We start from the raw sequence: 27,353 nt of genomic DNA on the forward strand, positions 1-27,353 counted from the left end.
CCGCCCACAGTAGACTGGATCCCATAGACATGCCCACAGGAGAATATGATCTAGATATAATACCTCACTACGGCTCTCTTCCCAGATGATTCTAGATTGTATTAAGTTGAAAGTCAAAACTCACAAACTCTCTATTCCTCTCCCCTGCTTCAAACATGCAGTTTCATTCTGTCTCTTGTGATTTTGACAGCCCTAAGGACCTCACTTGGCTTTTTTCATTGAGCATGATATCCATCTTATTGTATGTCAGAATTCCCTTCCACAGAGTGGAAGGAGGGAAGCAACTTCTGCAAGTTGTCCTCTGACCAAAAGTGCTCTGTAGCACATGTGTACACACACACACACACACGCACACGCACACGCACACGCACACGCACATACACACTTATAAATGCATGTAAGATATAAATAAAATGTAACTGACATCGTACACACACACATACACACTCACACACATACACACTTATAAATGCATGTAAAAAATAAATAAAATGTAACTGGCATCCTACACATACACACACACAGAGGCACATACACACTTAAAAATGCATGTAAGATATAAATAAAATGTAACTGACATCGTACACGTACACACACATACACACTTATAAATGCATGTAAAATATAAATAAAATGTAACTGACATCCTACATACACACTCATGCACAGGCACATACATACTTATAAATGCATATAAAAATAAATAGAATGTAACTGACATTCTACACACACACACTCATGCACAGGCACATACACACTTATAAATGCATGTAAAAAATAAATAAAGTATAAAATGTAACTGACATTCTGGTTCCCTTCTACCCTGCTTTAATTGTGCCTGCAGGGCAGGGTGGGGCACAGCTGGAAGCCACATGCATGCCCTTGTTGGGCAAACACAGGTGCCGTCTGGGCAGCCCAGCCTAGGGAAGCTGCCTCTCAACAGAGCATGTTGACTCCTGCCGCAGTCTTTACCTTCCGCCCAGGATTTCCCCTGGCATGGGAATCTAGGGAGACCAACACTGCTCACATGGCCATTCCCAGCCACCGACCTTGGGTGTGTTGATTTGGCTCTCTGTATGCCACCATGTCAGTGGTAGACAAGTTGTATTGATAAAGTGATTCTAACCCCGAACCCTAGTTTGTGTGACACCGACCAGGTGCTAGGAGTAACAGCCTTTATGGATGAGAACTCATCTCCCAGGTTCCCTATGGTGGTTTGAAAGAAAATGGCCCCCAAAGGGAGGGGCACTGTTAGGAGGTGTGGCCTTGTTGGAGGAAGTGTGTCACTGTGGAGGCAGGCTTTGAGGTCTTGTATGCTCAAGCCACGCCTAGTTTCTCAGACCACTTCCTGTTACCTGCAAGATGTAGGACTCCTTCTCTAGCACCATGTCTGCCTACACACTACCGTGTAGCACCGTGATGATAATGGACCGAACCTCTAACACTGTCAGTGAACCACCCCAATTCAGTGTTTTCCATTGTAAGAGTTGTGATCATGGTGTCTCTTCACAGTAATAGAAGCCTAACTAAGACATTCCCCTTACACCACAAGCTTCTGGCTGTCCTGCTTCTTGTACCTGTTTGGAGGAAGAAGTTGTGAGTTAGTTATAGCATTAGCCTTGTTCCAGAAATGCCCACACTGGGCAAAGGTGCCCCTACCCGTTGTATTTATAGGTGTTTTAACATGAGAGCTGGCATGGCTGCCAGGGAGAGGTGAGCAGCCTTTGCAGGGAGGTAGGGATATGCCTAGGAAGGTGGCTACCAGGCCAGTAGGAACAGCTGGGCTGGCAGCCAGTGGCTTTTGCCCCGAGCTCCATCCTGGCTGGGTTGTGGTATCTTTTTACCACCTCTGCCAGTTTGGTATTTACAGGGCTGAGGAGGAGCCTGGATTGCGTCCCTTTATCCCATGTAGACACATCTGAGGAAGCAGGACTAGTCTGTCCTGGAGACCTTCTCCGTTGTCCTGTGGCCCAGAAATAGACTGGTAGATCCGCTAGATGAGAAAACCATGTAGAGCCTGGGACAACAGGCATGAACCCTCCCTTTCCCATACATCCTGCCTGAACCCCCACTCCGTACCACTCGGGGATTGACTGTGAACAGGAAAGCAAAGCTGAGGTTTGCTGAGTTGGTGGAGCGGCACCTCGAGCTCTGAGTGGGCTCTGCCCTGCAGCCAAGTCACAAGGACGCGGTCTTGGTAGACATAAACACAAGGTCCTCTTCATCTCCAACGTGTTCCAAGAGCATAGCATGAGCCATGGATACTGCGGCAAGACCTTTTGCCTCAGTGGGACCTTTTGCCATGCTGAGGCACCTCCTACCTGGCATTCACTGGTTGGGTGGCCTGAGCAGGGAGTAGGTAGGTAGCTTAGGGGGCAGCCATTAGGGTTTGGGGATAGAGCCTTTTCTTTGAGGGAATCTTCAGGGTCCAACGCCCCTTGGTCGAACAGCTGCTCACCCAGAAGATTCCTGTGTCCCCAGCAATGAGACTAGGAAGGTTGAGGGGACCTATACATTTCAGGGAGGAAGTGTGAGTAGGTGGCTTTCCCCAACTGGAATCAAAGATTAGAAAGGGGAGGTGATCAGCAGAGTGGGAGAGCTGCCATTGTCCCAGGAGGGCCAGGGCCATAGATGGAGAGGGGTCTGGGAGGAGTTTGGGTCCAGGTTGGCTGGTAAGGCTGAGAGAAGCATCAGGGAACTGGAGGCAGGCCCTAATGGGGATGGATCCTCAGGGCAGGGGATATTAGGAAGGACTGGGAAACTATGGTGACCTTTGGGTGCACAGACAGCAGTGGAGATCTGGTGTTCTGCTGGAGAGGGACCCCCTCAATGCAGCCAGTTAACACTTTCTGGAGGAGAAATTTGACCATCCATAGACTCCCTAGCTAGCCCTAATTTCCCATGAGTCTGACCTGCTGAGGCCAAGAAGCCAGAGCACCCGCTGCACCCCACCCCTACCCCTGGACTAGGGCTGGAGGGAAGAGGCCTGATCCACAAGTCCTCAGAAATGCGGGGCATCACCGCGGGGGTGGGAGTGGGGGGTGCTCCGCAAACGCCTACTGTTTCCAGGGAGACGGGGGCGGCACTGATGCGCCAGTGAAGGCTGCGGGAGGAGGCGCGTCCCAGGGAGCCGCCTTCAGCTGTGTGCGCCAGTGAAGACTGCCGCTGCCCTGGGCTGCGGAGTCCACCATGCCGCCCGCGCCCCTAGCCTCATCCCGGCCTTTCCCTGCTGAGTCCTGCCGCTCTGCATTTGCGGGGCCCCTGCACTGACACTCGGAATCAATCGCGCTTGCCATCCGGAGTGCGTCCACAGCTGGGGACATGGCTGGAGCGGCCATCCGGGAAGGGGGGTCCTAAAGCCAGGAGGGTGCCTGCTAAGGTGGTGCCAGGCTGAGTCTGCTAGCCGCCATCTCCATCACCATTCCTATCTGCATTCTGCCCCCCCCCACGCTTTCACCTCTCATCTCCAGCTCCACCACAGCCTATGTCTCATCCCCTTCCCATCAAGACCCCTGTCCCCAGCCCTGATTTCCACTCATTTCTCTCCAGCTCCCCACCTTCGTCCCATCCCCATCTCCCTGAAGTTGTCCTGAACCATCCTGGCTACCCCTTCCTAACCCATCCATCCCTCTGCACCCCCCCCCACTGGCTGCCGCAGCCCCCTTCCTGCAGCAAGCCCCCCTTCCTCTGCTGAGCCCATCCCCACCCCCAGCCTTAGCACACCCCTTTCCTCCGCGCTTGTCTGCCTCGCCCACTGCGGCAAGCCCCTTCCCCGCCAATCACATTGCCCTCGCTCCCCTCCCTCCATCTCCGGCTTGCCGCAGCCCCCCTCCAAGTGCCCCCTCTGCCTGCCGCAGCGCTCAGCACTCGGCGCGAGCCGCACCCACTGCACCAGCGCCCCCTCCTCACGGCACGGCCGGCACCGGGCGCGGCGGCGCCGCCGCCGGCATCTGCCGATCCTGCTTGCCGGTTCCAGCTGCGCAGAACTATCCCTGTTGTGGAGGAGGCAGAGGTGGGAGCTGCAGGTGTCGCCCAGGCTTTGTTCGCCTGGGCCTGGCCTGATGCTGGAGAGGCAACTGATGGAAAGAGCCCTTTCCTGCCCGGAGATGACCCCTCCTACCGAGCTCATACAAGTGCCAGCAGCCCGATGCTCCCCAGTTAGGGGGTCCCCGTTCGTGATGGAGGCTCTTCTTGGTGATGTTGTCATTTGGGTGAAACTGAGGCAGGGGCTTGGGGGTCATGAAGGCATCCAGGAGGGTGGGAGTATTGGAAGTGAAGGGAGAGGACTGTGCTTGATGCTTTTCTAACTTTGGAGATGGGGTTGAAATGCCCTCCTTCAGGTGTGACCCTTGGGGACTAGCCAGGTCCAGATTTGTTGGGGAACAGGAGCAGGCAGTAGTGAAGACCCCCTGGGTCCTGGGAGGCAAGTAGTCCCTCAGAAAGCTAGGCCATTTGCTCCTGGTTCCCTGTTACCACCAGCTGTCATGTGCTGGAGACCCTCAGCCTCTGGGGCTGGAAAGAACGGGGTAGGGGGGGGATGGAGATGGGGGGGTGCTGATTTACTTTTCCTGCCCTATCCGTCAACAGAAAGGCCTGGTCTAGGAGCCAGCCCTGGGGAGGGGAGGGTAGCCTGTGCTCTCCCTTGGCTGTGGCAGCCGTGGGGCTGAGAGGTATCCTCTTGTGTGTTCCTACACTGCCCCAAGCCATGCAGGCTGAAATGGGAGTATTCGGGGGTGGTAAGGGAAGCAGGTTTTCCATGTCTTCGTCGTCCAGTGAACAAGGGAAGGCTTCTGGAGGAATGGGCTTGAGGAGATGGCATGAGTCTCCAGTCTCTTGAGAAGGGCGGAGGGATTCAGGGCAGTGGGTCCCTGAGGTGTCAGGAGCAGTCAGGTCAGAGAGGTCTGTGGACAGCATCGGAAATGCCCTCAGGATACGGGGGTAGGCTGAAGCCCTAGGGTGACCGCTGATGTCCAAGAGAGGGGCTGTCTGTCGGGGAGGAGCAGGAGCTGCAGCTGTCAGCAGGTGGCAGGAGGGTGTGACCCTGAAAGGTAGGAAGCCACAGGCTGTTGTCCGCTGTGGAGAACAGTGGGGGTGGAGGGGAGACCCGCTGCCGGAATCTGGGAGGAGGCAAACAGGTTGCCGCCTGTGGGTTTGCTGCCAGGGGGTGCCATGCTGGGTGTCACAAGAAGCCAGGGGCCTTGGAATTGGGGGACTTCGGGTTTGGGGGCAAGGTTTAGAAAGGCGACTAGGGTGAGGAAAACCTGCTGTGAACAAATAACCCCTGCGAAATAAAAACCTGAGAGCACCAGGGGAGGGGAGGGTCCCAGAAACCAAGGAGGAAAAGATCTGGAAGAATGCAGTCAATTCTGACCGACAAAGATGGGTGGAACGGGGGGGGGGGGGCGGGGGTTGCACGATACTGCAGCCCCCCCCCAGCTTCGGGGCTGGGAAGGAGAAAGCTGCTGGTGGGCTATCCCCTTAGAGTAGAAAATTACCTTTCCCCGGAGATTGTGCAAGTACTTGCCATGTACTCCGGTGCCTTTCTGGAAGCGTGGACGGCTTTGAAGAGGCTGCCTTCGCTGTTCCAATGCGGAGTGCCTGTCACCTGTGGCCCTGGTCTCTGGGGAGCTAGGGCTCAGCAGGCAGGCAGGCAGAAAGCCTGTCTTTGAGCCTCCCCCTCCCCCAGCAAGCAGCTCTGCCTTGCGTGGGCTTCTGGGCAGCCTGGCCCAGCCTGCCCGGGGCCCTCAGGCCGGTGCCCGGGCTCTGGCTCCGTGTCTTCACTCCCGTGTCTGTCCGAGGAGGGAGGGAGGGACGGGGGCGGTGCTGGGGCAACTGGAACAGCGCAGGTCACCGGGCTGGCTGGGCGAGGTGGCCAGGCAGAGCCAGGGGGCTGCAGGAGAGGCCACTGGATGGGGAGTGTCGACAGTGGGTGGCCAAGGGTCTCAGGAATCCCAGCCACCCAGAACCTGCAGTGGCGTGGGAGTGGGATGGGGAGAGCAAGTGCCTGTTTCCTGAGTGTGGACCCTTATCTACCCTCTTCCTGTTTCAGCCTGATTCTCCCATCTACGTGGTGAGGGGTGGTGACTGGGTCCACCAAGATGGTGGAGGATGTCAGGAGAGAGGGAACAGTGGGAGGGGCCAGCAAGGATGTGCCCACCTCTGTCCTTCCAATGCTCTACTGTGCAGCCTGGTCCTCGAATTTTCCACCTGCACACATGCCTGTGCCCCGAGTGCCCCATCACAGCTGAGCCCAAGATGTCCCCTGGACCTCACACTGACACACCTGCAGCCTCCATCCCCAGGGCTAGTTCTCCAGCTCACTGCTGGAGTCAGGGACTGATCCTCCTCAGGTAGAAGTGACCCCAGCATGTAGCCTTAAAGCTCTCCTCTACTCAGAGAGAGGGAGAGGTGTGGGCTGTACCACGTTAGCCCAGCAGGCCGTGGCCTGGAGGAGAGCAAGAAGAAGGTCCTGCTGTCAGTCCTGCCCCTTGTGGAGAGGCAGCCTGCTCACTGGTGCTGCTCGCTGGTGGATAAACTTCTGCCCAGCCCTCCCTACTCTAGAAGGAAGGGATTAGAACAGATGTAGGGGGTCCATGGGGAGGGCACCATCTCTGCCAGGCTTGTGGCTCCCAGCTGTCTGGGCCCCACACCGGCCCTTTCTTGAGGTTGGTGCTTGCTAACATGTTGCTTCCAGGACCTTCAGCCCCTGTAAGGGGCAGGTACCCTGGGCAGCGGGGTGGGGCACAGGCAGGGAAGTGGTGGGAGGGCCAGAGGTGTGTGCCTCCCCTCCCTGGCTCCCTTTTCTCTTGATCCCCCAAGTACCCTTGAATCACAATACAATTCCTTCTATTCCTCTGCCGCTGTCAGCCGCTGCCCTGTCTGTGGGCCTTTGGGGACCCTGAGACCACATGGGATGCCTCACCTCGTGAGGCAGAAAGTCCCCACAGGGTTTAGGGATGAGGCAAGGCTCCCATACCTCAGTGAGCAGGAGGAGGGGCCTCTGCACCCCGCCCCCAACACACAACGATCACCTCCTGAGGTAGCAGATTCCTGCTCACACACTTCTTGCTGTCCACTTCCCTCTGGCTCACCTCAGAGTCCTCCGCCCCCTGATGGCATCTGACAACATCATACCCTAGAGTCCTCAGCACCTTACCTTTCCCATTCCTCTCCTACCTTTCCACTAAAGCCTTCACAAGGATATGGCAGGGCAGGCTTTGGCACCCAGGGGCCAGCCCTGGCACCTGCTGTAGGTTCTGGAAGCTCTGCATCTCACTGGCTTTCTGGTCTCAGCCCTACAGCTGTAGCATCATGGTCAGCGGGCCTGGCTGAGGGAAGCTTCTGGAGTCCCTGCTGACCCCTCCTCCCTCTTCCCAGATCCTCCCCCTAAGCCAGTCCTGTGCCAGGTATAGGGCTTTCTCTAGCTCAGAGACCTGTGAGAAGGGAATGGGACAGATTGGGGTCAGGCAGGCCTTAGTGGGTCTTGAACAACTCAGACCCCGCAGTGGGACAAAACCTAATCTCCAAGCCTCAGATTCCCCGTAAAAGGTGTCGCTGTCACCTTAGCCGAGGGGTTAACACATCTCATTGAGGATTTCTTCTGATACCAAGAGACTCTCTTGGGTGTAAAGCTACCTAGCATGTGCTATAAGGGCTCCGTGGTGGACGCCTCGCAGCTGATTGTGGACCCAAAGCCACCCTCTGTCTGCAAGTGGGAATCAGTGTCGTCTTGAATGGTGCTACTGCAGTGCCATCCGGAGCTGACGCCTCACCAGCAGCCTGGGATAGACAATGGAGTGGGAAGTTTCCACCAGAACCCTGGGAACTGGGAATGTGTCCAGCCGGGGGGGGGAAGCCTTAGGCCAGGATTGGGTGGCCTCTGGGACCCAGCGCCTGCACCAAGCACAGTCTTCACCCCAGATTGGTACCCAGGGTCTGGCAGGATGTTGCCACTGGCCCTACAGAACCATCTTCACCAGGCATTCTACTGTCTGTCAATCAGGTGTGGAGCTAGGTGGCCTCAGACTGGAAAGGGCCAAGAAGAGGCTGGTTTCCTCCTTCCTCCCTTGGGCCAAGGCTTCTGCCAGGCTTGAACGTCTCTGCAAGGTTTCCAATCTTAGTCAGGCAGCCTCTCCCTCTCCATGCAAGGTCCAAGCTGGCTCTTTGCTTGGGAGCCCTGAAAAGGCTCTCCTTGTGTGTCTGAGACGCTGGGATACGCTGCACAGTACTCCTAGTCCGAGGCCCAGCCCTCTGATAACTCAAGAACACCTGTGGTACCCTATCCCCGAGTCTTATCTGGGGCCCTGGGAGGTCAGAGCCACAGGAGCCCAGCCTTACCCTCCCCTGTCCCTGTCTCTGCCTTCACAAAGGACTCCTAGCCTGAGCTGAGCCCTGTCTTGGGCAGCACATCCTGGGCCGCTTCGCCCTGTCACACCATCCTTTCCCATCCCACAGGTGAACATCTGCGGATCTGCCCCCAGGGCTATACCTGCTGCACCAGTGAGATGGAGGAGAACCTAGCTAACCGTAGCCGTATGGAGCTGGAGATGGCTCTCCAAGACAGCAGCCGTGCCCTGCAGGCCACACTGGCCACCCAGCTGCATGGCATCGATGGTGAGGAGGGGCTGGAGGGTGGGGACTTCTGGGTGTGGGGCAGGATTCCAAGGCTAGGATTTGGATGGTTAATGTCAGCAGAAGGATTTCCCTCTTCTTGCAGGGCTTAAACGGAACAATGAACCCAGGTTGTTATCAGGGAACCTGGGGAGAATGGGGTGCCTTTGTGTCCCAAGCAGAGTTTCCTTGAGGACCTACAGAGGGCTGGTCTGCATCTCACCTTTTGGGGTCCTTGTGGTAGGCCACTCTTCCGGCTACCATCCCCTAGTCAGAGAGCTTAGACTGAGGGCTGAAAGAATCCAGGGCCTGCCCTGAGGTGGCGACCTCTTGGCCAGGGACAGAAAGACTCCTGTGTGCTTCAGGAGGCCAGGTCAGCTACCTTTTAGCATCATCTGTTTATGGACCCCTCATGTGACCTCACTGTATATGGGCAGAGAACAGTAGCCCAAACAGTGATGGCATGTTCAACAGGGATTGTATGGTGCCATGGGGTCAGAAGAGCCCCCTAGAAAGTTAGGCCATGAGGTTCATTTCACTGTCTTCAGAAGGGGTACCGGGCCCAGGCAAAGACGGGGTCCCTGCCGTGGGGTAGAGCTGGGAAAATGGGAACTGTGAATCTGTAGAGGAAAAGCATGGATGCCCTGAGTCTACCCTCAGCTGGAGTGTAGCTTCCAGGGTTTGGAAGTTCCCGGAAATATCGGAGAGCCCCTAACCGTTTGCATACTCTGACACTTGTTACTAAACCTTCCTTTGTTGCTTGGTGTGGAGGGGAGGGGCTGAGGAGTCACGGGCCTTAAGTCTCCCTTCCGAAGGGGATGCCATCGCAGAGATGTGGAGTTCAGTGACGTTTCTCCGAACCTTAGAATCCGATGCACATATTCACACCTCGCCAGAAAGTGCCCATCTGAGGTGCTGGTTTGCAGGAGAGGCTGAGACCTGAGGCTTGCTCCTGAAACCCGACGCTTGGGGACAGGGTTGGCTGGGGAGCAAGAGAAGGAGGAGTCTTAGAGCAACTGAGAGCACTGGGGTAGGGGCGGGGACAGTGGGAGAGACAGGGCAGTCGGCAGGTAAGCAAGGGTCACTCTGGTTCCCCCACCCACCCCCACTACTGCCCCTCCCAGAACCACTGCATCTCAGCTTCTATTGGTTCCTAAAGCCCAACTCAAAAATGGCCTCTGGAGCCCCAGCTAGAGGCCTAAGTCCACAGGGCCCTATGACCCTAGAGAGGACAGTCCTGACCTCTGCACCACTAGTGAGGGGAGAGGTCCCCAAGAGCCTGAGGAACCCTCTGCCATATGGTGCCCAATTTTCACTGACTGTACAAGCAGATTCTATAAAGCAGGGGCTGGGGGCTGGAGAGACGGCTCAGAGGTTAAGAACACTGGCTGTTCTTCTAGAGGTCCTGAGTTCAATTCCCAGCAACCACATGGTGGCTCACAACCGTCTGTAATGAGATCTGGCGCCCTCTTCTGGCCTGCAGGGACACATGCAGACAGAACACTGTATACATAATAAATAAACCTTTAAAAAAAAAAAAAGCAGGGGCTATTCTAGCCCACGGGTGGGTTGGCAGAGCCCCCCTCAAGGGGTTATGCCTCTCCTCTGTGCACAGACCATTTCCAGCGCCTGCTGAATGACTCGGAGCGCACACTGCAGGATGCCTTCCCTGGGGCCTTTGGGGACCTGTACACGCAGAACGCTCGGGCCTTCCGGGACCTGTATGCCGAGCTGCGCCTCTACTACCGCGGCGCCAACCTGCACCTGGAGGAGACACTGGCCGAGTTCTGGACCCGGCTGCTGGAACGTCTCTTCAAGCAGCTGCACCCCCAGCTGCTGCTGCCTGATGACTACCTGGACTGCCTGGGCAAGCAGGCAGAGGCCTTGCGGCCTTTTGGGGACGCCCCCCGGGAGTTGCGTCTCAGGGCCACCCGTGCTTTTGTGGGAGCACGCTCCTTCGTGCAGGGCCTGGGTGTGGCCAGTGATGTAGTCCGGAAGGTGGCCCAGGTACACATACTGCCCAAGGCTCTGAGCAGACCCTTGGGAGTCCCTCATGATGTGGCTAGGTGCTTGGTATCCCCCCCTCCCCCGCTCTCAGCACTGTTCTCCTGAGCCCTCAGGCCCTCAGCCTCACAGCAGCAGCCCGTTATCAGTTGCTCAACAGCAGGGTCCTCAGATGGGATTCCACTCTAAGCCTGTCCATCCGCCGTCCAGTCCTGTGTCCTTAGCCAAATGAAGCTGTGGGCAGAATGGAGAGGGCCATTGGGCTGCTGGGCTCAGGAAACAGGAAACAAGAAGATGATGTCGTTGGGCCTTGCCGGCCAGCATGGTCACTCACAGCATGGGGCAGCACACGACAGACACCCCCCCTCCCCCCGGGGAAGGGGATGGGGAGGGTACCAGCTTTAAACTGCACTGCCCCATCTCTGCTTGGTCCAGCAAGTTACCTCCCAACCTCTGGGCCTTGGTTTCCTTATCTGCGGTGAAGCCTAGTGACAGCCGTGTGCCATCGTGTCCTGGCACTGTGTGGACCTGAGATGGCCTGAGCTAGGCGACGTCCTGCAGCCAGTTAGAGCTGCACGCAGATGTTCTGGCTTGCATCTCGAGCCCTTCATATTGGTGTTCCTTCAGGGGTAGCTGGTGACGGGGTGCGCAAGGACTGCAGGGGGGCTCAGGCTGCCTTTGTTCTCCAGGTACCTCTGGCCCCAGAATGTTCTCGGGCCATCATGAAGTTGGTGTACTGTGCCCACTGCCGGGGAGTCCCTGGTGCCCGGCCCTGCCCTGACTATTGCCGAAATGTGCTCAAAGGCTGCCTTGCCAATCAGGCCGACCTGGATGCTGAGTGGAGGAACCTCCTGGGTGAGCCCCACCCCCAGGCTTCCTGGCCTGCCCTTAGGAGCACCATACAGGGGTCCTGGGAGACAGTAGTCCCTGGTTTGGGCCAAATGAAAGGTTTGAGGACCTGATATAGGTGGGTGGGTGGGATCAAGGCACAGATTCTTTTATTGTCCCAAGGGGTGTGGTCAAATAGCTTCTCAGCCTCATATACACACCAACACATAGGTGATGTGTGACAATGTGTGTGCATACACTGGCAATGCAAGCTGGCATGTATGTATACTGCACACAGTAGGCTAGCCTGTGTGGTGTGCACAGGGTCTCCCTGCCAATCACAGGTGTGCCTACATGTTACATGTACTGGCATAAGGCAAGTTGACATACAACAATACATATGAATCACTGTGTATACATCTGTTGATATGGGGCGAGTTGGCATGCATACGTGTCAGCATTGGTACAAAGCTGGTATGAGCTGGTTAGTATGCTGATCATCATCCACCTGGCAGATGTGTTGGCACCATGAGCCAGTGTGCACATATGATTCCATCTATGCTGTATGAAAGCTGGCACATGCAGATACGCAGTTCATGTGTCCAGGAGCTGGTATGCGGCACATCTGCATGCATACACATCAGCTTATGTGGGCACATGGTGGGCCAGAAGTTATTCATGCATGTTCAACACCTGCATGAGCTAACATGGACATGTGTAGACATGAACTAGGGCAGCAAGATTACCAGATGTCCCGTGTGTTCATGAAAACCTATGTATATTGGTATCCCACTATTAATGCTTTGAGCTACATGAGTGTATGCTGGCCCAGTCTGAATGTGAGCTCGTGATCCTCTGCTGACCAGTACCTCTGACTGGTACTGTCAAGACTGTGTTATTAACGTGCACATTTGATGTATGGGCATACATATGTACACCTCTTCCAGACTCCATGGTGCTCATCACTGACAAGTTCTGGGGCCCGTCGGGTGCGGAGAATGTCATTGGCAGTATACACATGTGGCTGGCGGAAGCCATCAACAACCTGCAGGACAACAAGGACACACTCACAGCCAAGGTGTGTGAGGGCTGGGAGGCACTGTGAACATTGGAGGGTCTGTCCAGAAACGCTGCTACCCGTCCAGACCCATTTGGTATCTCCCCAGGTCATCCAGGGCTGCGGAAACCCGAAGGTCAATCCCCACGGCTCTGGGCCTGAGGAGAAGCGTCGCCGTGGCAAACTAGCACTCCAAGAGAAGGCCCCCACAGGTACTCTGGAGAAGCTGGTAAGTTCAACCGTCTCAGTGGCTATAGCCCTATATATGTGAGAGGAGACCCAGGCAATCTGTCCCTTGGCTTTTCACTGGTCTGACTGCCATCCAACAGGTCTCTGAGGCCAAGGCCCAGCTCCGAGATATTCAAGACTTCTGGATCAGCCTCCCAGGGACGCTGTGCAGTGAGAAGATGGCCATGAGCCCTGCCAGTGATGACCGCTGCTGGAACGGAATATCCAAGGGCCGGTAGGTGTCCACCACTGGCCACATTCCTCACAAATGCCCCAGAGCGTGGGAAGCTGGGCTAGAGGATCACACACCTTCACCAGCTCCCGGCAGTGAGCACATATCCCCTACCATGGGGCCTGCATGGGTTGCCAATAGATTGGAGGTTCACTGGCCCTCGGGGTGTGGTCAGGGTGTGATACACCATGGTTTGACTCCTTTGCAAAAGCTAATGTAACGAGTCGTGGCTCGGACTACCCTGCTCTAGGTACCTGCCTGAGGTGATGGGTGATGGACTGGCCAACCAGATCAATAACCCTGAGGTGGAAGTGGACATCACCAAGCCTGACATGACCATCCGGCAGCAGATCATGCAGCTCAAGATCATGACCAACCGTTTACGTGGCGCCTACGGCGGCAATGACGTGGACTTCCAGGATGCTAGTGAGGCCCGCCAGGGGTAGGGTGGGTTGGGGAGGGAATCTTCCCTGCTCGTAGGAGGGAAGGGTATAAATAAGGCCTCTCCAGACTCCTCTGCCGAGGGCCCTCAACCCTTCACCCTCATGGATGCTGTAAAGGCCCCATGTCCTTGCAGCACAGTTGAAGCCCAGCCAGGATGTCCGTCTGGCTTTCATGGAGCAGGTGGGGACAGCAGGAGGCAGACCTAGGGACTGTGTCTTCAGGTGTAGCGGGGCTCGGACTCCCAGTGCCACACCGCCCCCGGGTCCCTGGTAGGAAGAGCTGGCCTTCAGCCTCCTGTCCTCCCCCAGGTGATGACGGCAGTGGTTCCGGCAGTGGAGGTGGTTGCCCAGATGACACCTGTGGCCGGAGGGTCAGCAAGAAGAGCTCCAGTTCCCGGACCCCCTTGACCCATGCTCTCCCCGGCCTGTCAGAGCAGGAAGGACAGAAGACCTCAGCCTCCAGCTGCCCAGAGCCCCACAGCTTCTTCCTGCTCTTCCTCGTCACCTTGGTCCTTGCAGCAGCCAGGCCCAGGTGGCGGTAACTGGCCCCTAGCCCCAAGGACTGTCTTGGCCAAAACATGCAACAGACAATATTTAATTCCCTTGGCCTTCGAGGCCCAGGGCAGGATGAGGAGACAGTAGCTCTGAGTGCTGGGGCAGGGTGCATGGGGTGCTGGCCTCCTGGGTCTGACCGCGCCTGTCACCCTAGCTTTTAATTTCGTATCAGGTCAGCTGCGAGCCAGTGTCCCCAAAAGCCATGTATTTCAGGGACCTCAGGGGCACCTCTGGCTGCACACTCTCCCTTACCCTCTTGCACCACTCCAGAAGCTCGTGAGGCCAACCAGAAGGGCGGCTGTTGGCTGCAGCCCATCGGAGACCTCAAGTGAGCCTGTGCCTTCCTTCCCCGCCTCTTCCCACTGGGGACTCCCCACCAGACCCCAAGGGCCACAGATGTCAGAGACTGAGGCCCATCCCGCAGCTCCCCAGGAAGCCCGCAGGGGCTGCCTGTATGTTGCTGTCCAGGCTCTGGCAGGGCCTTCACGTTTATGCATGAAACCTTCTACTCAGAAGAAACTCTGCAGCAGGATTCCCCACACATACCAGGCCAGGACCCTGTGCCCCTGCGGAGCCCAGTGAATGTGGTCCTCCAAGAAGATCCTCTCTGGGGTTCCTTGAGTGTGACGTAGGTGAGGTGGCAGCTGGCATGGCCACACTAGGCTCAGCTCTGCCAACACTGCTTGAGGGTGTGTTCTGTCCCCTCACATGGGTTCACAAAGTCTGGCTGGGGGGAGGGGGGTCCACACAAGGAACCTCACTTCAGGGGAATAGCCAGCCAGCCACATCAGGCCTCAATCCCGCTTCCAAAGGTTCCCCTGGCCACAGGGATGCTGGGTGGCTGGTGAAACTTCAGCTCAGGGTCAATGGGACCTGGTACGGCAAGTCAGGAGGATGCCTGGGCCCCTTCCTGACCCAGGCAACTCTGTAGGAGCTAGGGGAGCATCGACAGTGAAGGGCTTTTACAGACATGCACATTCAGACTCTCGGTGTCCTTGTCCACTGAGTGCTACATCTCAGTCTTCCTGGACAGCACTGGAGAGGCTCAGGGCGCCATTTGGAAACAGGTATCCTCCTGTGGCCTGGAGACCTGGGGGCACCTGGCTTACCGAAGCTGTCACAGCTTCTCTTCCAGGGCCTTGGGGATACTGAGCTGCTATAGCCAGGAAGACAGTGGTCCTGACATGCAGAAGCCTGGAAAAGGCTGCTTACCAACCTTTTTTTTTTTTTTTTTTTTCTTTTTTTCTTTTTTTTTTTTTTTTTTTGGCCACTGGGTTAAGGAGGCTATTGCCAGCACAGTGAACCAAGGTCTGCCTGGTGGTCGGTCCCCTGGCCCAGGATGGGTATTCTCTGCAGTGGGTCTGTGGATTTGTTGGGTCCTTTCCCTGAGCACACCCATCCTGCCACAGTTCTGCTAGTGCCACTCAGGCAGGGGTGGCAGAAGCCAGATCTGGGCTCTGGGATGTGAATGCCTACGTGTCAGGACAGCAGCACCCATGATGTACAGGGCAGCCAGGATAGTGGCCAAGCTACTGTGTCCTTCCTCCATGAGGCTCCCTGACACTCAGTGCCAGTGGGTAACGTGTGTTCTTTGAGTCCTTGTATGAATTAAAGGCTGGAGACCTACAGTGGACGTGACCTCATGTAACTCTGGTGAGACTGCATTTATGTATATGTGAGCGTGGCATGCACAACAGCAGGACACGGATCAGGGCTTGTTGGAAGGGGTTCGAGCATGGGTTGCACCTGTAGCAAGGTACTAGGGTTTCCATGGGGTGGTGACCATTGAACATCTCCAATTCCTGCCTGGGAGGTTGCCCGCTGTGCCAACTGAACATGCCAAAGTTCATGGGAGGAAGGAGCCAGAATACCAGGGCAAGGATACCAGCTTGCACTGGCCCCACCTACCTTGTACCTCTCCAAGCCCCCTCAATGCACGTCGTTGTCTTACCCATAGAAAGGTTCTCCTTCCTGCCAGGTACTCTGAGGTACCCAGGAGAACAGTGTTCAGACCAGGAATGTCCTGCCACTCCAGTCTGTTCTGGGGTATCCTGCAGCTGCAGACAGACCCTAAACAGCCTAAGGCATTTAGGGCTGGCTCACCCTCACTTCAAGGAGCTGACCTGTGCCTTTGTGAGCACACAGTGCCAGCCTCCATGGCTAGGAAGCTTGCTCAGTAGCAGGACTCAAAGAAGCCCTGCTCAGCCAGGTGTGGCATGTCTGCTTTATCTGGGAGCTGTGGCCCACATTGCTGCCCGAGTACATTTACAGTGTTACGATTCAAGCACGAGGAAACAGAAAAACCCACCCCACAAATGCTGCTTGGCCATGAATCCCAAGGAGACCTCCAAACAGCTCCCAGAAGGGAGGCTCCTCCAAAGGTCACGCTCCTGCTGGGTATTAGATCCTACCCAAGGGTATCTGCAGTGCCCAGGCCCAGCATGGCAACCGCATCCTCACTTTCTGCCTCTTTGCAAGTCCTGGGAAGCCCTGATGCCAGGTGGCCCAGATTCCTCCCTGGGAGAGGGAGGGTATATAGTCCTCTCCCCTCAATTGGCCAGGATAGACAGCCATGGAGTGAGGTAGAGACTCAATAGAGCCCTGTGGAGAGAGCTGGGCAATCAGGTGCTCACTGGTGAGTGCAGATGGAACATTGTGTCAAGCAGTCCAGTAGGTTGTCTGCCTTTGTGGACGCCTGGTTCGGCTTCGAGATCTCATATCGGACACCTTGTTCTGCTTTAGGTTCTTTTTGAGCTGGACACTGGTGGGCGCCTTGTATATCTGCTCTTGGTCCGTTAGGAGCGGGATGGTCACCCTCCCTGTCAGGAACAGGAAAACACATATGAGACCAGTACCCAACACAGGAGTCAGCAGCCAGGCCCAAGCCAGGACTAGCTCAATGACTCCCACGGCCTTGCCCTTTGAGTACCAGACAAATGCCAGGTCAGCATCTTGCACCTAAGTGCTGCCACAGTGCTGCCAACAAAGGCTAGCTAAAGAGTAGTCCCTTCTCTGCCATCACTGGGCATCCTGAACGGCCTTGTAACAGAGCAGCCAGCTCCCCCATGAGCATCCCACATGCCTGCAGGCAATCCTACAGACTAATGTGCTTTTAGCCCCTACATATGCACTCACCCATACTCATCATACATATGCCCATACATTCCAAGCCATTAAAGGAGGAGGTGAGAGAGCCATCGAGGTGACACTGGGTGGGTGGGTGGGGCACCAGGAATTCTAGCAGCAAAGCTTCACAGTTCGCAAGCTGCTTTGCTGAGACACCATGACTGTGTGGTAAGGAATAGGGGCAGTCACTGCCCAGCAGGCTTTCCCCCTGTGCAAGGAACTCCTCTCAGATGAGGACAACCCCATGTACACACAACTTGGGGACAAATGAATTGCCCTTAAAAGCAAGACTTCAGTAACTAAACACTTCCCTTTTATACATCCCAAAAGGGTGAGTAGGACCACTCATTTTCAGCACAGACCCACATCCAAGCTCAATCTGAAATGAGCCAGCCAAAAGTATTAAGTCCTCAGAATGGGAAGCACTGGTCCAGGCAATCAGCCCAACCACCCTGTCATGATGAGGTGTTGTGAAGTATGGATTTGAACAGGATACAGGAACACAGGAGACTGTAAGATGAACCCCTTTCCTCACAAACATCAAAACATAGGGGAGGTGTGAATATTTCACAGTCAACAACCTATATGAGATTTCAGATAAACTCTGTGGTGGGGTTGGGGTGGGCACTGAGAGTCTACAGTAAACAGGCAGGTTAGTGTGTCAGATTCAGACCTAAACCTGTGGTGGAAGCCAGAACTGAGTCCCCAAGTGACAGACCATGGAGCCACAAGGCCCTGCTTCTCAGGAGAGACCAAGAAAGCATATGCTGGTCCCCAGGGCCCACCACAAAGAGTCAGTGGCTGATGGCAGTGTATAATGAGCAAACACAAAAGACTTGGGGTCACCCACAGAGAAGCAGCGAGATCCTCACAGCGAAAGAAAAGTCAAAAAACCTCAGTAAGGTAAGCTGAGATTTGTAAAATCACAACATGGGCAAAAAACAGTTTACCACCAAATCCAACACACTGAGAACCGTATCACAGGCATAAGTACTATCAGAGAGAAAGCGGGGGAATCGAAGCTATAAGGTTAGGACAAGCCTCTGTGGGTGCTCACAAAAAAAGAACTAGAGAAGCCCCGGAAGAAGAGGGAATGAGTCTGAAAGCTTAAAGACATAATAGCTGAGAATTATCTAAATCTTGGTAGGTTATCTAGAGTCATGAAGCTGAAAGGATTCCAAGCAAGATCAACCTGAAGATGGATACCTGAGACATAAGCAAACTAAAAGCCAGAGATGAGGACTTGTAAAGCAGTGGGAGATCCATCACATACAAGGAACTCTCTCTCTCTGTCTCTCTCTGTCTCTCTCTGTCTCTCTGTCTCTGTCTCTGTCTCTGTCTCTCTCTCTCTCTCTCTCTGTCTCTCTCTCTCTCTCTCTGTGTGTGTGTGTGTGTGTGTGTGTGTGTGTGTGTGTGTGTCAGAGTTTTGAAACCTTGGATGGCAGAAGGAAATGAGATGATGAAACCAAAATTCTGAAAGAATAACTTCTAGCCAAGAACATACCTAGAAAAGCTGCCACCTAGAAATGAATGAAGATATTCCCAGGTATCATGCCTATACCTGCCTAATGAGACATGCCAATGGGAACTCTCCACATTGACATGATACCAACCGGCAACGTGAAAGCATGAAGCTATGCCACTCTCTGTCAAAGGAAGTGCATTGAGCTTAAACCATTGACAATGCTAGTGTTTCAGGAGTGAAAATAAACAAATGTATTTTTTTAATGTAGCTGCAATGGTTTGTTAATGGATATGCAATATAAAAAGACTAGCATAAAATGGGGTGGGGAATAACATAATTTTTGCAACTAAAAAGTTACTACCAATTTAAAATAGAATTTAAGGCTCAGGAAACATTGTAGAACATAGAGCAGAAAGAATTTTAAGAGCCAGAGGACCCAGACATGTGCTGTAAGAAAGTGCCTTTTAGACATGCCAGGGAAGCTGCACCCATTGAACTTTCAAAATTATAGTCACTGAAACAAGACCTGCACCATGACAACACCAGTTGACATGCTAACATGGATGGTGGGAATCTCACAAGGCCCCACCCCTCGATTAAAAACTACAGGCAATCAATGGCCTCTGAGAAAGGGATAGATTATCTAACCCCATGTGGTCAGCCCAAAATGCATATATGCATGAGCAGCACTAAATGGACTCAGTAGGCTGTATGTTATATACATACATGTGTATATGTCTGTCTGTAGAACAATAATAATTAAAGAAGAGGTCATGAAATTGAGAGCGGGTGGAAGGACGTGAAAGATGTTAGAAGGAGGAGAAGGTGGGATGGAAATGATATAAATGCAGTACTCAGGTATGAACCACAAAATAATTACATAAAAATTTTAACTATACTTGGGACTTTGGAGGCAAAGGCAGGAAGACCAGGAGTTCTGAAGCCAGCATAGGAAAGGTCTGTGAGGTTGGGCTAGAGGGATCCAGTTATACATTGTATATGAAATTCATTTCACCATTGTGATGGCTTGAAGGAGAATGGCATCTATAGATTCATATGTTAGATGTTAGGTCCCTAGCTGGTAGAACTGTTTGGGAAGGATCAGGAGGTGTGGCCTTGTTAGCAGAGGTGTATCACTGGGGCCTTTGAGGTTTGGCTCTTTTCTCTGCCTGATGCTTATGGATCAGATGTAAGCTCTCAGCTACTGCTCTAGCACCATGCCTGCCTACCTGCCGCCATTCCTCCCCAACATGATGGTCATGGACTCACACTTTGAAACTACAAGCCCCCATAAATGTTTTTTTTTCTACAAGTTGCTTTGGTCGTGGTGTTTTGTTGTGATATTAGAAAGGTAACTAGGACAACCAATGGGCCAAATGAGAAGGGGTTTAAAAATATATCCCTTGCAAACAGTAACTGAAAGACAACAGAAGGGTCTCTGTCAACCAGACAAAATGGATTTCCAGTCCAAATCACAAGGTCACCATATGGTCATAAAGAAAGCAGTTCATCAAGCAGATAGAGCAATTGTAGATAAATGTGTGCTAAATATACAAAGCAGACACTGTCAGATCGGAGAGGAATGTAAACAGTAACTTCAGCATCCCACATGTGGTGATGATTTATAATCCAGATGGAAAAACAACAAGGAAACAACAGACTTGAAAAATACTAAAGATCAAGTGGCTAACATGCACACAGGTGATTCCATCCACAGCAGAGTGCACGTGTAACTCGGGAACATGGACATCACCAGGACAGATCACATGATTAAAATCTTATCAATGTCTTTCTTAACCACAGTGTTATGAAATGATATCAACACTCTGAGGAACTTATAAAAATTCCCACAAGTATATGGGAATAAATAACATACTCCTTCATAACTAGCAGGTCAAAAAAGAAATTAAAAACTATCTTAAGACAAATGAAAAAAATTAAAACACACCAAAACTTATGGAGTGCACCAAAAGCAGTTCTAAGAGAAGTATCTACAGTGGCAAATGTCTGTAGTAGGAAAAAAGAACCCAGCCAAGCTAACGTCAATCAAAGAATAAAAAAAGGACAAACTATACATAAAACAGAAATAAACTAGTGAAGATCAGAGCAGAAATCAATGAAACAGAAACTAGAAAAACAAAAGACTAATGAAACTTGGTTTTCTCAAGTGATAAAACTGTCAAACCTTTAGTTAGACAAAATGATCTCAAAATTACTCACCAAGAGGAGCCATTACAACAGATGCTATAGGAATAGAAAGGATCATAAAAAGATTGCTGTATTAACTTTATACCTGCACCTTGGACAACCTGGAAGAAATGGAGAATATCCTAGAAATATACAACTTCTGTAGACTAAATCCTGAAGAAACAGAGTTTGAACAAATCTCTAACAACTGAAGATAGTTAATCAGCAGTGACAGGCAGTCCCACTTGAAAGCACGGGAGGACAAGAGGACTTTGTGGATGAATCCCACAAACCATTTAAAGGAGGATTAAACCCCTCCAAAAGGCGAACGGAAGGTGGTAGGAAGTCTTACAAACTCGTTTTATAAGGCAGTCATCTCCCTCACACCAAATTTAGAAAGGGGGGCCATAAGAAAAACCTCAAGTCCTTGTGAACTTGTCACAGTCAGTGTCACAAGCACATTAAAGGAATCATGGAATCCTACCGAGGGGCTACCTCCCTGGGCTGCAGAGAGGTTCAGCATACACAAATCTGTAATACATTATACAGTCACAGAATAAAGGATAAAAAGCACACAGTAATCACAAAAGATGTAAAAAATTTCTGACAAAACTTAACATACTTTCACAATTAAAGAATAAAATTAGGCTATTAGGAGGGATTGCATTTTATATATATACTAAATGTGGGTATATCCATATAGATATCCACATATATCCACAGCTAACAGCATATTTGGTGGACAAAAAACAAACAAAGACACCTCTCTTTAAGATCAGGAACAAGATGAGGATTCTGTTTCACCTCTTCCACTTAACTTATTTCTTGGAACTCCTAGACAGAGCCAAAGGCAAGAAAAGGAAATAAAGAAATCCAGTTCTGAAAGGAAAAAGTCGCATTATCTTCCCTGCAGGCGACATGTGTCTTTCCCTACAGACTTACCAAAACTCTGAGAGCTAGCAAGCAACCCCAGCTGAGCACTACTGACATAAAGACGCAAAACTGACATAAAGTCAATTGGTTTTCTACGTGAAAACAATGAACTATCTGAAAAGAAACTAAAAGACCAGAGGTGGTGGTGCACACTTTCAATCCCAGCACTCAGGAGCTGAGGCAGGAGGATAGTGTTCAAGGCCAGACTAGGTAGCATAGCAAGGCTTTGTCTAGGGATATAGCACAGAGGTCGAGTGCTGGTCTCACATATGCAAAGCTCTGGGTTTGATTCTCAGAGCCAAGAAGGAAAGCAGAGTGGATGGGACAAGGGAAGGTAGGGAAGAGGAAGGGGAGGAGCTAAGGATACAATCACATCTGTAATAACATGAAAATTAAAATACTTAGAAATAAATATAACCGAGGTGAAAAACTAGAAACTAGAAAACATTGACAAACAAGTTTAAAAAGCCATAAGTAAATAAAGTAAATATATCATGATCTGGATTGGGGAAATTAATACTGCCAAAATATTGATACCATCCAAAACAATCTACAGATTCAGTGTAATCCCCATCAAAATCCCAATAAGATCTTTCACAGGACAATCCTAAAATTCATGTGGAAGTACAAAAGACCCTGAGAGCCAAAGCTGTGTCTAAGAACAAAGACTGCTGAGATGTGGAGGTGTCCCATTTTCTATTTAAAACTGTTACAAACTGAAGTCATGAAAACCGACATGGGTAAGAACACAGGAGAGCCCAGGAATTAGCAAAAGCATACACATTCAGCTTCTCAATAAGGCCAGGAGAATAAATACAACGAGAAAATTATGCCTTCCCATAAGCAGTGGGGCCGGAAATGGTCTCCTGGCTTCACAGTGTGGGGGAGCCAGGACCTGCAGGAAGACAAAGAGAACTGGATGTCCTTCCCAGGCTTTGAGGGAACGAACAAGCAAGGGAAGCCACAGCCCTGGCCTCAGCTACACCGCCTGTAACACAGACCCTAGCTTCCCACTTCTCTCTCTCCAGAGAACACAGAGGTCCCCAAACTTCCACAGGGAACCCTGGCACCCATGTTCTAGGCTTCCATCTCCATCACAACTCAAGCTACCCTCTTTGTTGCTATCTGAGACCCTCTAAGGTTCATCCACAGCTCCTTTGCCTCTCCTCCGAAGCTCTGGATGGTCACCTGACCACGGACTCTGGCAGCAGCCCACCCTCCCAAAAGGCCAGATGTAGGAGGGTGTTGAAAAGAGGTGCTCATCCTTGCTGGTCTGCAGCTAGACTCTAGCTCCATCTCCCAGACCCTGCCCTCTCTTGCTACTCCCTATTGACTTCCTAGTCTATGTGGAGTGGAAAAATCCCTTTGTGTCCATAGCCTGTGCCAGGTCTTGCTCCTTCAGAGCCCTCCAGACACCACTTGTCTCTATCCTGCTTACTGGCCAGGGCCATTACGTACATCACTTCTTGGCTCCTCACCCTAAAACTCTCTGTCCGCATTTCGCACACTGAGTCTATATCTTCTCAAAAGGTACTGTCTGGTCATTTGCCATCCCCCACATCTCACCATCCTGCCTCCTAGCCTCAGCCTCATTCTCTGTGGGCCTCTGAGGGCTCAGGTGGATGGCAAGGCACCTTTATTCAGACAGAAAGGACGGTGCAGCTGAGTCTAGCCCAAAAGAGAACCCAAAATTCCAGGTGAGCACTGAGAAGGGGATTCTGGGGGGACAGGGGTGGAGATACTGGGTCCCACAGACATTGGCACCTCCAGGATGACCTAAGAACCCCCCTGGGAAGATGGGCCTCCAGAGAAAGGGTTCCTCCTCTCTCCCAAGGTGCCTCTGCCTCGTCAAGTATATCAGTCTCTCCCCTTTGTCGTCCTCATCTCAGCAGCTGGTCCCCAAATCTTCAGGAACAGGAGCACATGGGCTGCTGCAGAGTGGGGAGCACTTGGACATGCACTTATGTTCTTACACATCCAGGTTCCTAGCAGCAACTGGAAACCATCGGGACAACTCAGAGGCAGAGAGTTGGCTCCACTCTGCTCATAGGAATCCTCAGCACCTTCCCTGACTTTGGGGTACCTGATGGAGGCACATGTACTCTGTAAGCAAGCTGAACCCTAAACTGAATCCTGAGCCCATGCTGCTTCAGCCCACTGGGGCTCCCCAGGAAGTACAGGTCCAGGATAGCTGTGACTACCCTAGGGCTGCCTGCCTGAGTAGGTTACTTTGGGTGGGGGTGGGGGGTGCAGGGGGAGGTGCCAGCCCTAGAACAAGAGAAGGAACACATCTCCCAACAGGGATGGAATTTAGTTTCAAGGTGGAGGCTCGGCAGCTGAGTAGCCAGGGCACAGGCAGCCAGAGAGCACCAGAGACAAAACAGAGCATCTGTTGGGGTCTGCAGCATCTCTTTCCCCGGCTGTCCTACCCGCTTGGGACAGCGCAGACGGCTCATCCAATGGTCTCAGTACTATGCAGGACGCCCCTAAGGTAGAAAAAGCGCCGGTGGCAGGAGCCACAGGATGGATTCTGAGATGCTGGGACAAGTGCTTGGCCTTCCCTTAGAGAGGGCTGGGTTGAGGTTCCAGTAGACAGCGGGTATCTGGTAGAGAAGGCCCACCCTCCATCTGGCCATGTGTGAACTCCTGTCCTACATGTTCCAAGTGACCCACAGCTCTTACAGACCACCTGCCCCAGAATAACCGCTTGGATCACAAACAGCCCAACAGCACTGGAGGCAGCAGCCCTGCCCAGGGTGAGGAGGAAGGAGGCTCTGCTATGAACACCAGCTTTGGGTGCCACCTCTCATCTCTGCAGGCGGGAGAGGCAGCAGCATGGGACATGGCCACTTTAGAGTGTCCTCCCTTTTTCTCTGTTCCCTGGCATAATAGTTCAGGCCTCCAATTGCTCTGGAGTACAAGCCACCTGGCCCCATGAGAAAGTTAACAGTTCTGCAGGGATTGCCAAGGCCCTGAGAAGATAGGGAGGGGCCGCTCCTGGAAAGAGCATAAGTACAAGTCCCTCCTGGGTTTCCAGCCCCATCCCTCCCCTAGTACCTCACCTCTTCTTCCTAGAGACAACTTTCCTAGCTAAGAGGGGCTTTTCTAGAATATATGCCCAGGGCCAGAAGGCCTCTCCTTGCTCTAATGAGCAACCCCATCCATGCATGCATTGCCCCACCTACCCCCCTTTCACCCTCAACCCTTCTTTCCACCAACACACAGCGAATGTAACCCGGTGTACTGGAATGTGGGTCCCTGAGGCACAGGAACCAGGCCACCCCGGCCTATGACCCAAAGGGTGTGGGCTCACAACAGAGTTGATCCAGAAGAGACTATACATCTCTGAGTCTGTGGCTAGCAGAAAAGGCACAGACAGGGACTCAGTGAAAGCCACCCAGCGGAGGTGGGCACTACAAGGAGCCACAAGGGGCCAGCATGTCTGGGTGGGTGTGTGCTGGAATGGCAGAGAGGCCACAGGGCCCCTGAGCAGCAAGGCCAGGAGGGGTTGTTCAAGGAGTGGACAGAGAAGCCAGGAATGTACATCAGTGCGGGATAGGGCGGAGGGGAGGGATGGGGCTCCACTGGGCTTTGCTTTTGAAGGCAGAGATAAGCTGACTTTCATGGGTAAGATGTGATGTGGAAGCCAGAGAGGAGCCATCAACGAATCCCAGGTGAAGAAAACAACAGAAGGGCAGCCTCACATCAAACCTGGGGGGCTCAGCACCTCCAGGTTCCCCCAGTCTCTCCCAAAACTAGTCAACTGCAGAGTCCCAATAAGAGACAGAGTCCCAACAGGGAGAGACATGAAAACCAGCCACTACTGACCATCTTAGGGAAGACCTGGGACCTTTCAGTTCTAGGCAGATGATGGAACCGTGAGTCAATCACTCAGTGGCATACTCAAATAGCTCTGGACAGCCGGGCCAAGTCACCCCTGCTTGTGGTCTCATCGGGAGACCGCTCCCTCGGCCTGTCAGGGACGGATGGATCTGACAGAGTAATAGAAGCTTTGGTGTGGTACAGCTCAGGTAGCAAGAAGCTTTTGTGTTCCAGGTGAGCCAGAAAGAGGAGCCACGGTGCCACAGAGTGCTCCGTGTCAGAGGATGTGAGAAAGGAGAGGAAAGAACACAAATATCACATCAACATGGACAGATGTCACACAAGGCCACTCTGTGGCCCTCACCTCTGTTAGACCACCATAACCTCTAAGAGCACACTTCGGAACAAGGGAAGGCTTCCTGGAAACCAACGGTAGGGTTAAAAGCCCAGTGAGTGTGTGCATGTGTGTGTGAGACTCTTTGTAGGCTGAAGGACAAAGTGGCCTGAGTTAGTCTGGCACTCTGGCCAACCTCTAAGACTGATTTTGAAATTATGGGACCAGCACATTAGAATTAATTAGGTCACATTAACTGTCATACTGTTCAAGGCAAAAATCACTAGAGAAGTGTGTGTGTGTGCATGTGTGCAAGGCATCTTAGAGTACTGTGTGCATCCACAGATTAAAATCTAAATATCTTCTCCAAAATGTTTGGAATGGACACTGAGATTAATATGGTTGTCACTATTATCTCCTTTTAAACAAAGCATTAGGGGTGACTAGAAAACTGGCTCAGTAGTTAAGAGCCAATTTTCTGCTCTTCCAGAAGACCCAGGTTCAATACCCAGCAGCCACACGGCAGCTCACAACCATCTGCAACTCCAATTCCAGGAGATCAGGTGCCCTCTTCTGGCCTCCACAGTTATCAGCCACGCATGTGGTGTGTGTGTGTGTGTGTGTATATATATATATATGCATAAATATGTGTGTGTGTTCATAAATTCATGCAGGCAAAACATTCATACAAGATAAAAAAAAACAATTGGCACATATTTTAGACGGAGTAAAACATGGTAGGGTTTTCACTTGGAGGAAATGTAGAAAAATACAAATACAGGTGTCCACGGCCATGTTTGGAACAGCAGAATGCCCTTACTCGTGTGTATGAATGTGTGTATATGCATGTGTGTGCATGCCTGGCTAGTCCCTGCATGTCTGGAGAGGTGTGGGCCCATTTGGGAGGACACACAAGGGATGGCCTTAGCCTTTTCTGGTGTCGGGGTAACTGTCACTTGCTTTTGCTTTACATAGGGAGTGTAGAAGCTTCTTCCTTGCTAATAGACGGAGTAGAAGTGGGATGTTCATGCACACGCAGCTGCTGACATGGGCACCGGCACCCCAACCCGTTAGGCCCACCAATATTAGCACCCTGGAACAAGGAGCTAGCTCACCCATGGTAACAACTGACCAGGGCTAGGGGACAAGGCTCTAGTCCCTGCCTGTCAGGAGCGCCCGCCCCCTCGGAAAGCCACCTGTGGCTGAGTTCCATGAAGGAACAGCTCGTTCCTCCATGGTCATCGTCACCTGCATACATAAGGTGGCCTTACCTGGCACCTCTACGAACCTCCACCTTGGAGTAGAAATCAAAACCCAGGCAGCAGTATTGCTGTGTTGCTGCCAGGAGAAAGGCTGGCCAGCGTGGTCTTCCCCAGTCTTCCCGGGCTCTATAGCCCCTTCCCCACCTCTTCCCCAGTCCTGTGCTTGTTCAGTCTGCTCTCCGCTCCGCTCCCTCCCCCAGACACCCCTAGGCCTGTCTCCCCCCAGGCAAGTGGCCATGCTGCAGCCCTCACTGCCTGCCTGCCTGC

The 27,353-nt window shown here is 52.7% G+C and overlaps 2 protein-coding genes and 1 long non-coding RNA gene across 7 annotated transcripts in view; 2 read left to right on the forward strand and 1 right to left on the reverse strand.

Annotated features, from left to right (window-relative positions):
• The window catches only part of Gpc1 (glypican 1), a 28,238-nt gene extending 13,068 nt beyond the window's left edge, over nt 1-15,170 (forward strand). The window contains exons 2-9 of the mRNA XM_059278148.1: nt 8,455-8,613; nt 10,226-10,617; nt 11,304-11,469; nt 12,390-12,520; nt 12,609-12,728; nt 12,829-12,962; nt 13,210-13,385; nt 13,712-15,170. Coding sequence (XP_059134131.1) covers nt 8,455-8,613; nt 10,226-10,617; nt 11,304-11,469; nt 12,390-12,520; nt 12,609-12,728; nt 12,829-12,962; nt 13,210-13,385; nt 13,712-13,944 — 1,511 coding nt within the window. The 3' untranslated portion in view covers nt 13,945-15,170. The remainder of the gene's footprint in view (nt 1-8,454; nt 8,614-10,225; nt 10,618-11,303; nt 11,470-12,389; nt 12,521-12,608; nt 12,729-12,828; nt 12,963-13,209; nt 13,386-13,711) is intronic.
• Nucleotides 15,171-16,162: 992 nt separating this feature from the next.
• Ankmy1 (ankyrin repeat and MYND domain containing 1) overlaps nt 16,163-27,353 on the reverse strand; it is a 54,033-nt gene continuing 42,842 nt past the window's right edge. For all 3 annotated transcript variants that reach the window (XM_059278543.1, XM_059278544.1, XM_059278542.1), the window contains exon 18: nt 16,163-16,776. In XM_059278543.1, the coding sequence (XP_059134526.1) occupies nt 16,616-16,776 (161 nt within the window). In that variant the 3' untranslated portion in view covers nt 16,163-16,615. The remainder of the gene's footprint in view (nt 16,777-27,353) is intronic.
• LOC131923493 (uncharacterized) lies at nt 22,792-26,972 on the forward strand. Of its 3 annotated transcripts, XR_009382632.1 has the most exons (5): nt 22,792-22,923; nt 23,199-23,365; nt 23,650-23,773; nt 25,695-25,922; nt 26,800-26,972. It is a non-coding gene; the product is annotated as an uncharacterized LOC131923493 (long non-coding RNA). The 3 variants fall into 3 exon arrangements; XR_009382633.1 differs by lacking the exon at nt 25,695-25,922; XR_009382634.1 differs by lacking the exons at nt 25,695-25,922; nt 26,800-26,972 and adding an exon at nt 26,315-26,428.

The sequence above is a fragment of the Peromyscus eremicus genome, chromosome 13 (genome assembly GCF_949786415.1).
Source record: "Peromyscus eremicus chromosome 13, PerEre_H2_v1, whole genome shotgun sequence".
Taxonomy (NCBI): Eukaryota; Metazoa; Chordata; class Mammalia; order Rodentia; family Cricetidae; genus Peromyscus; species Peromyscus eremicus.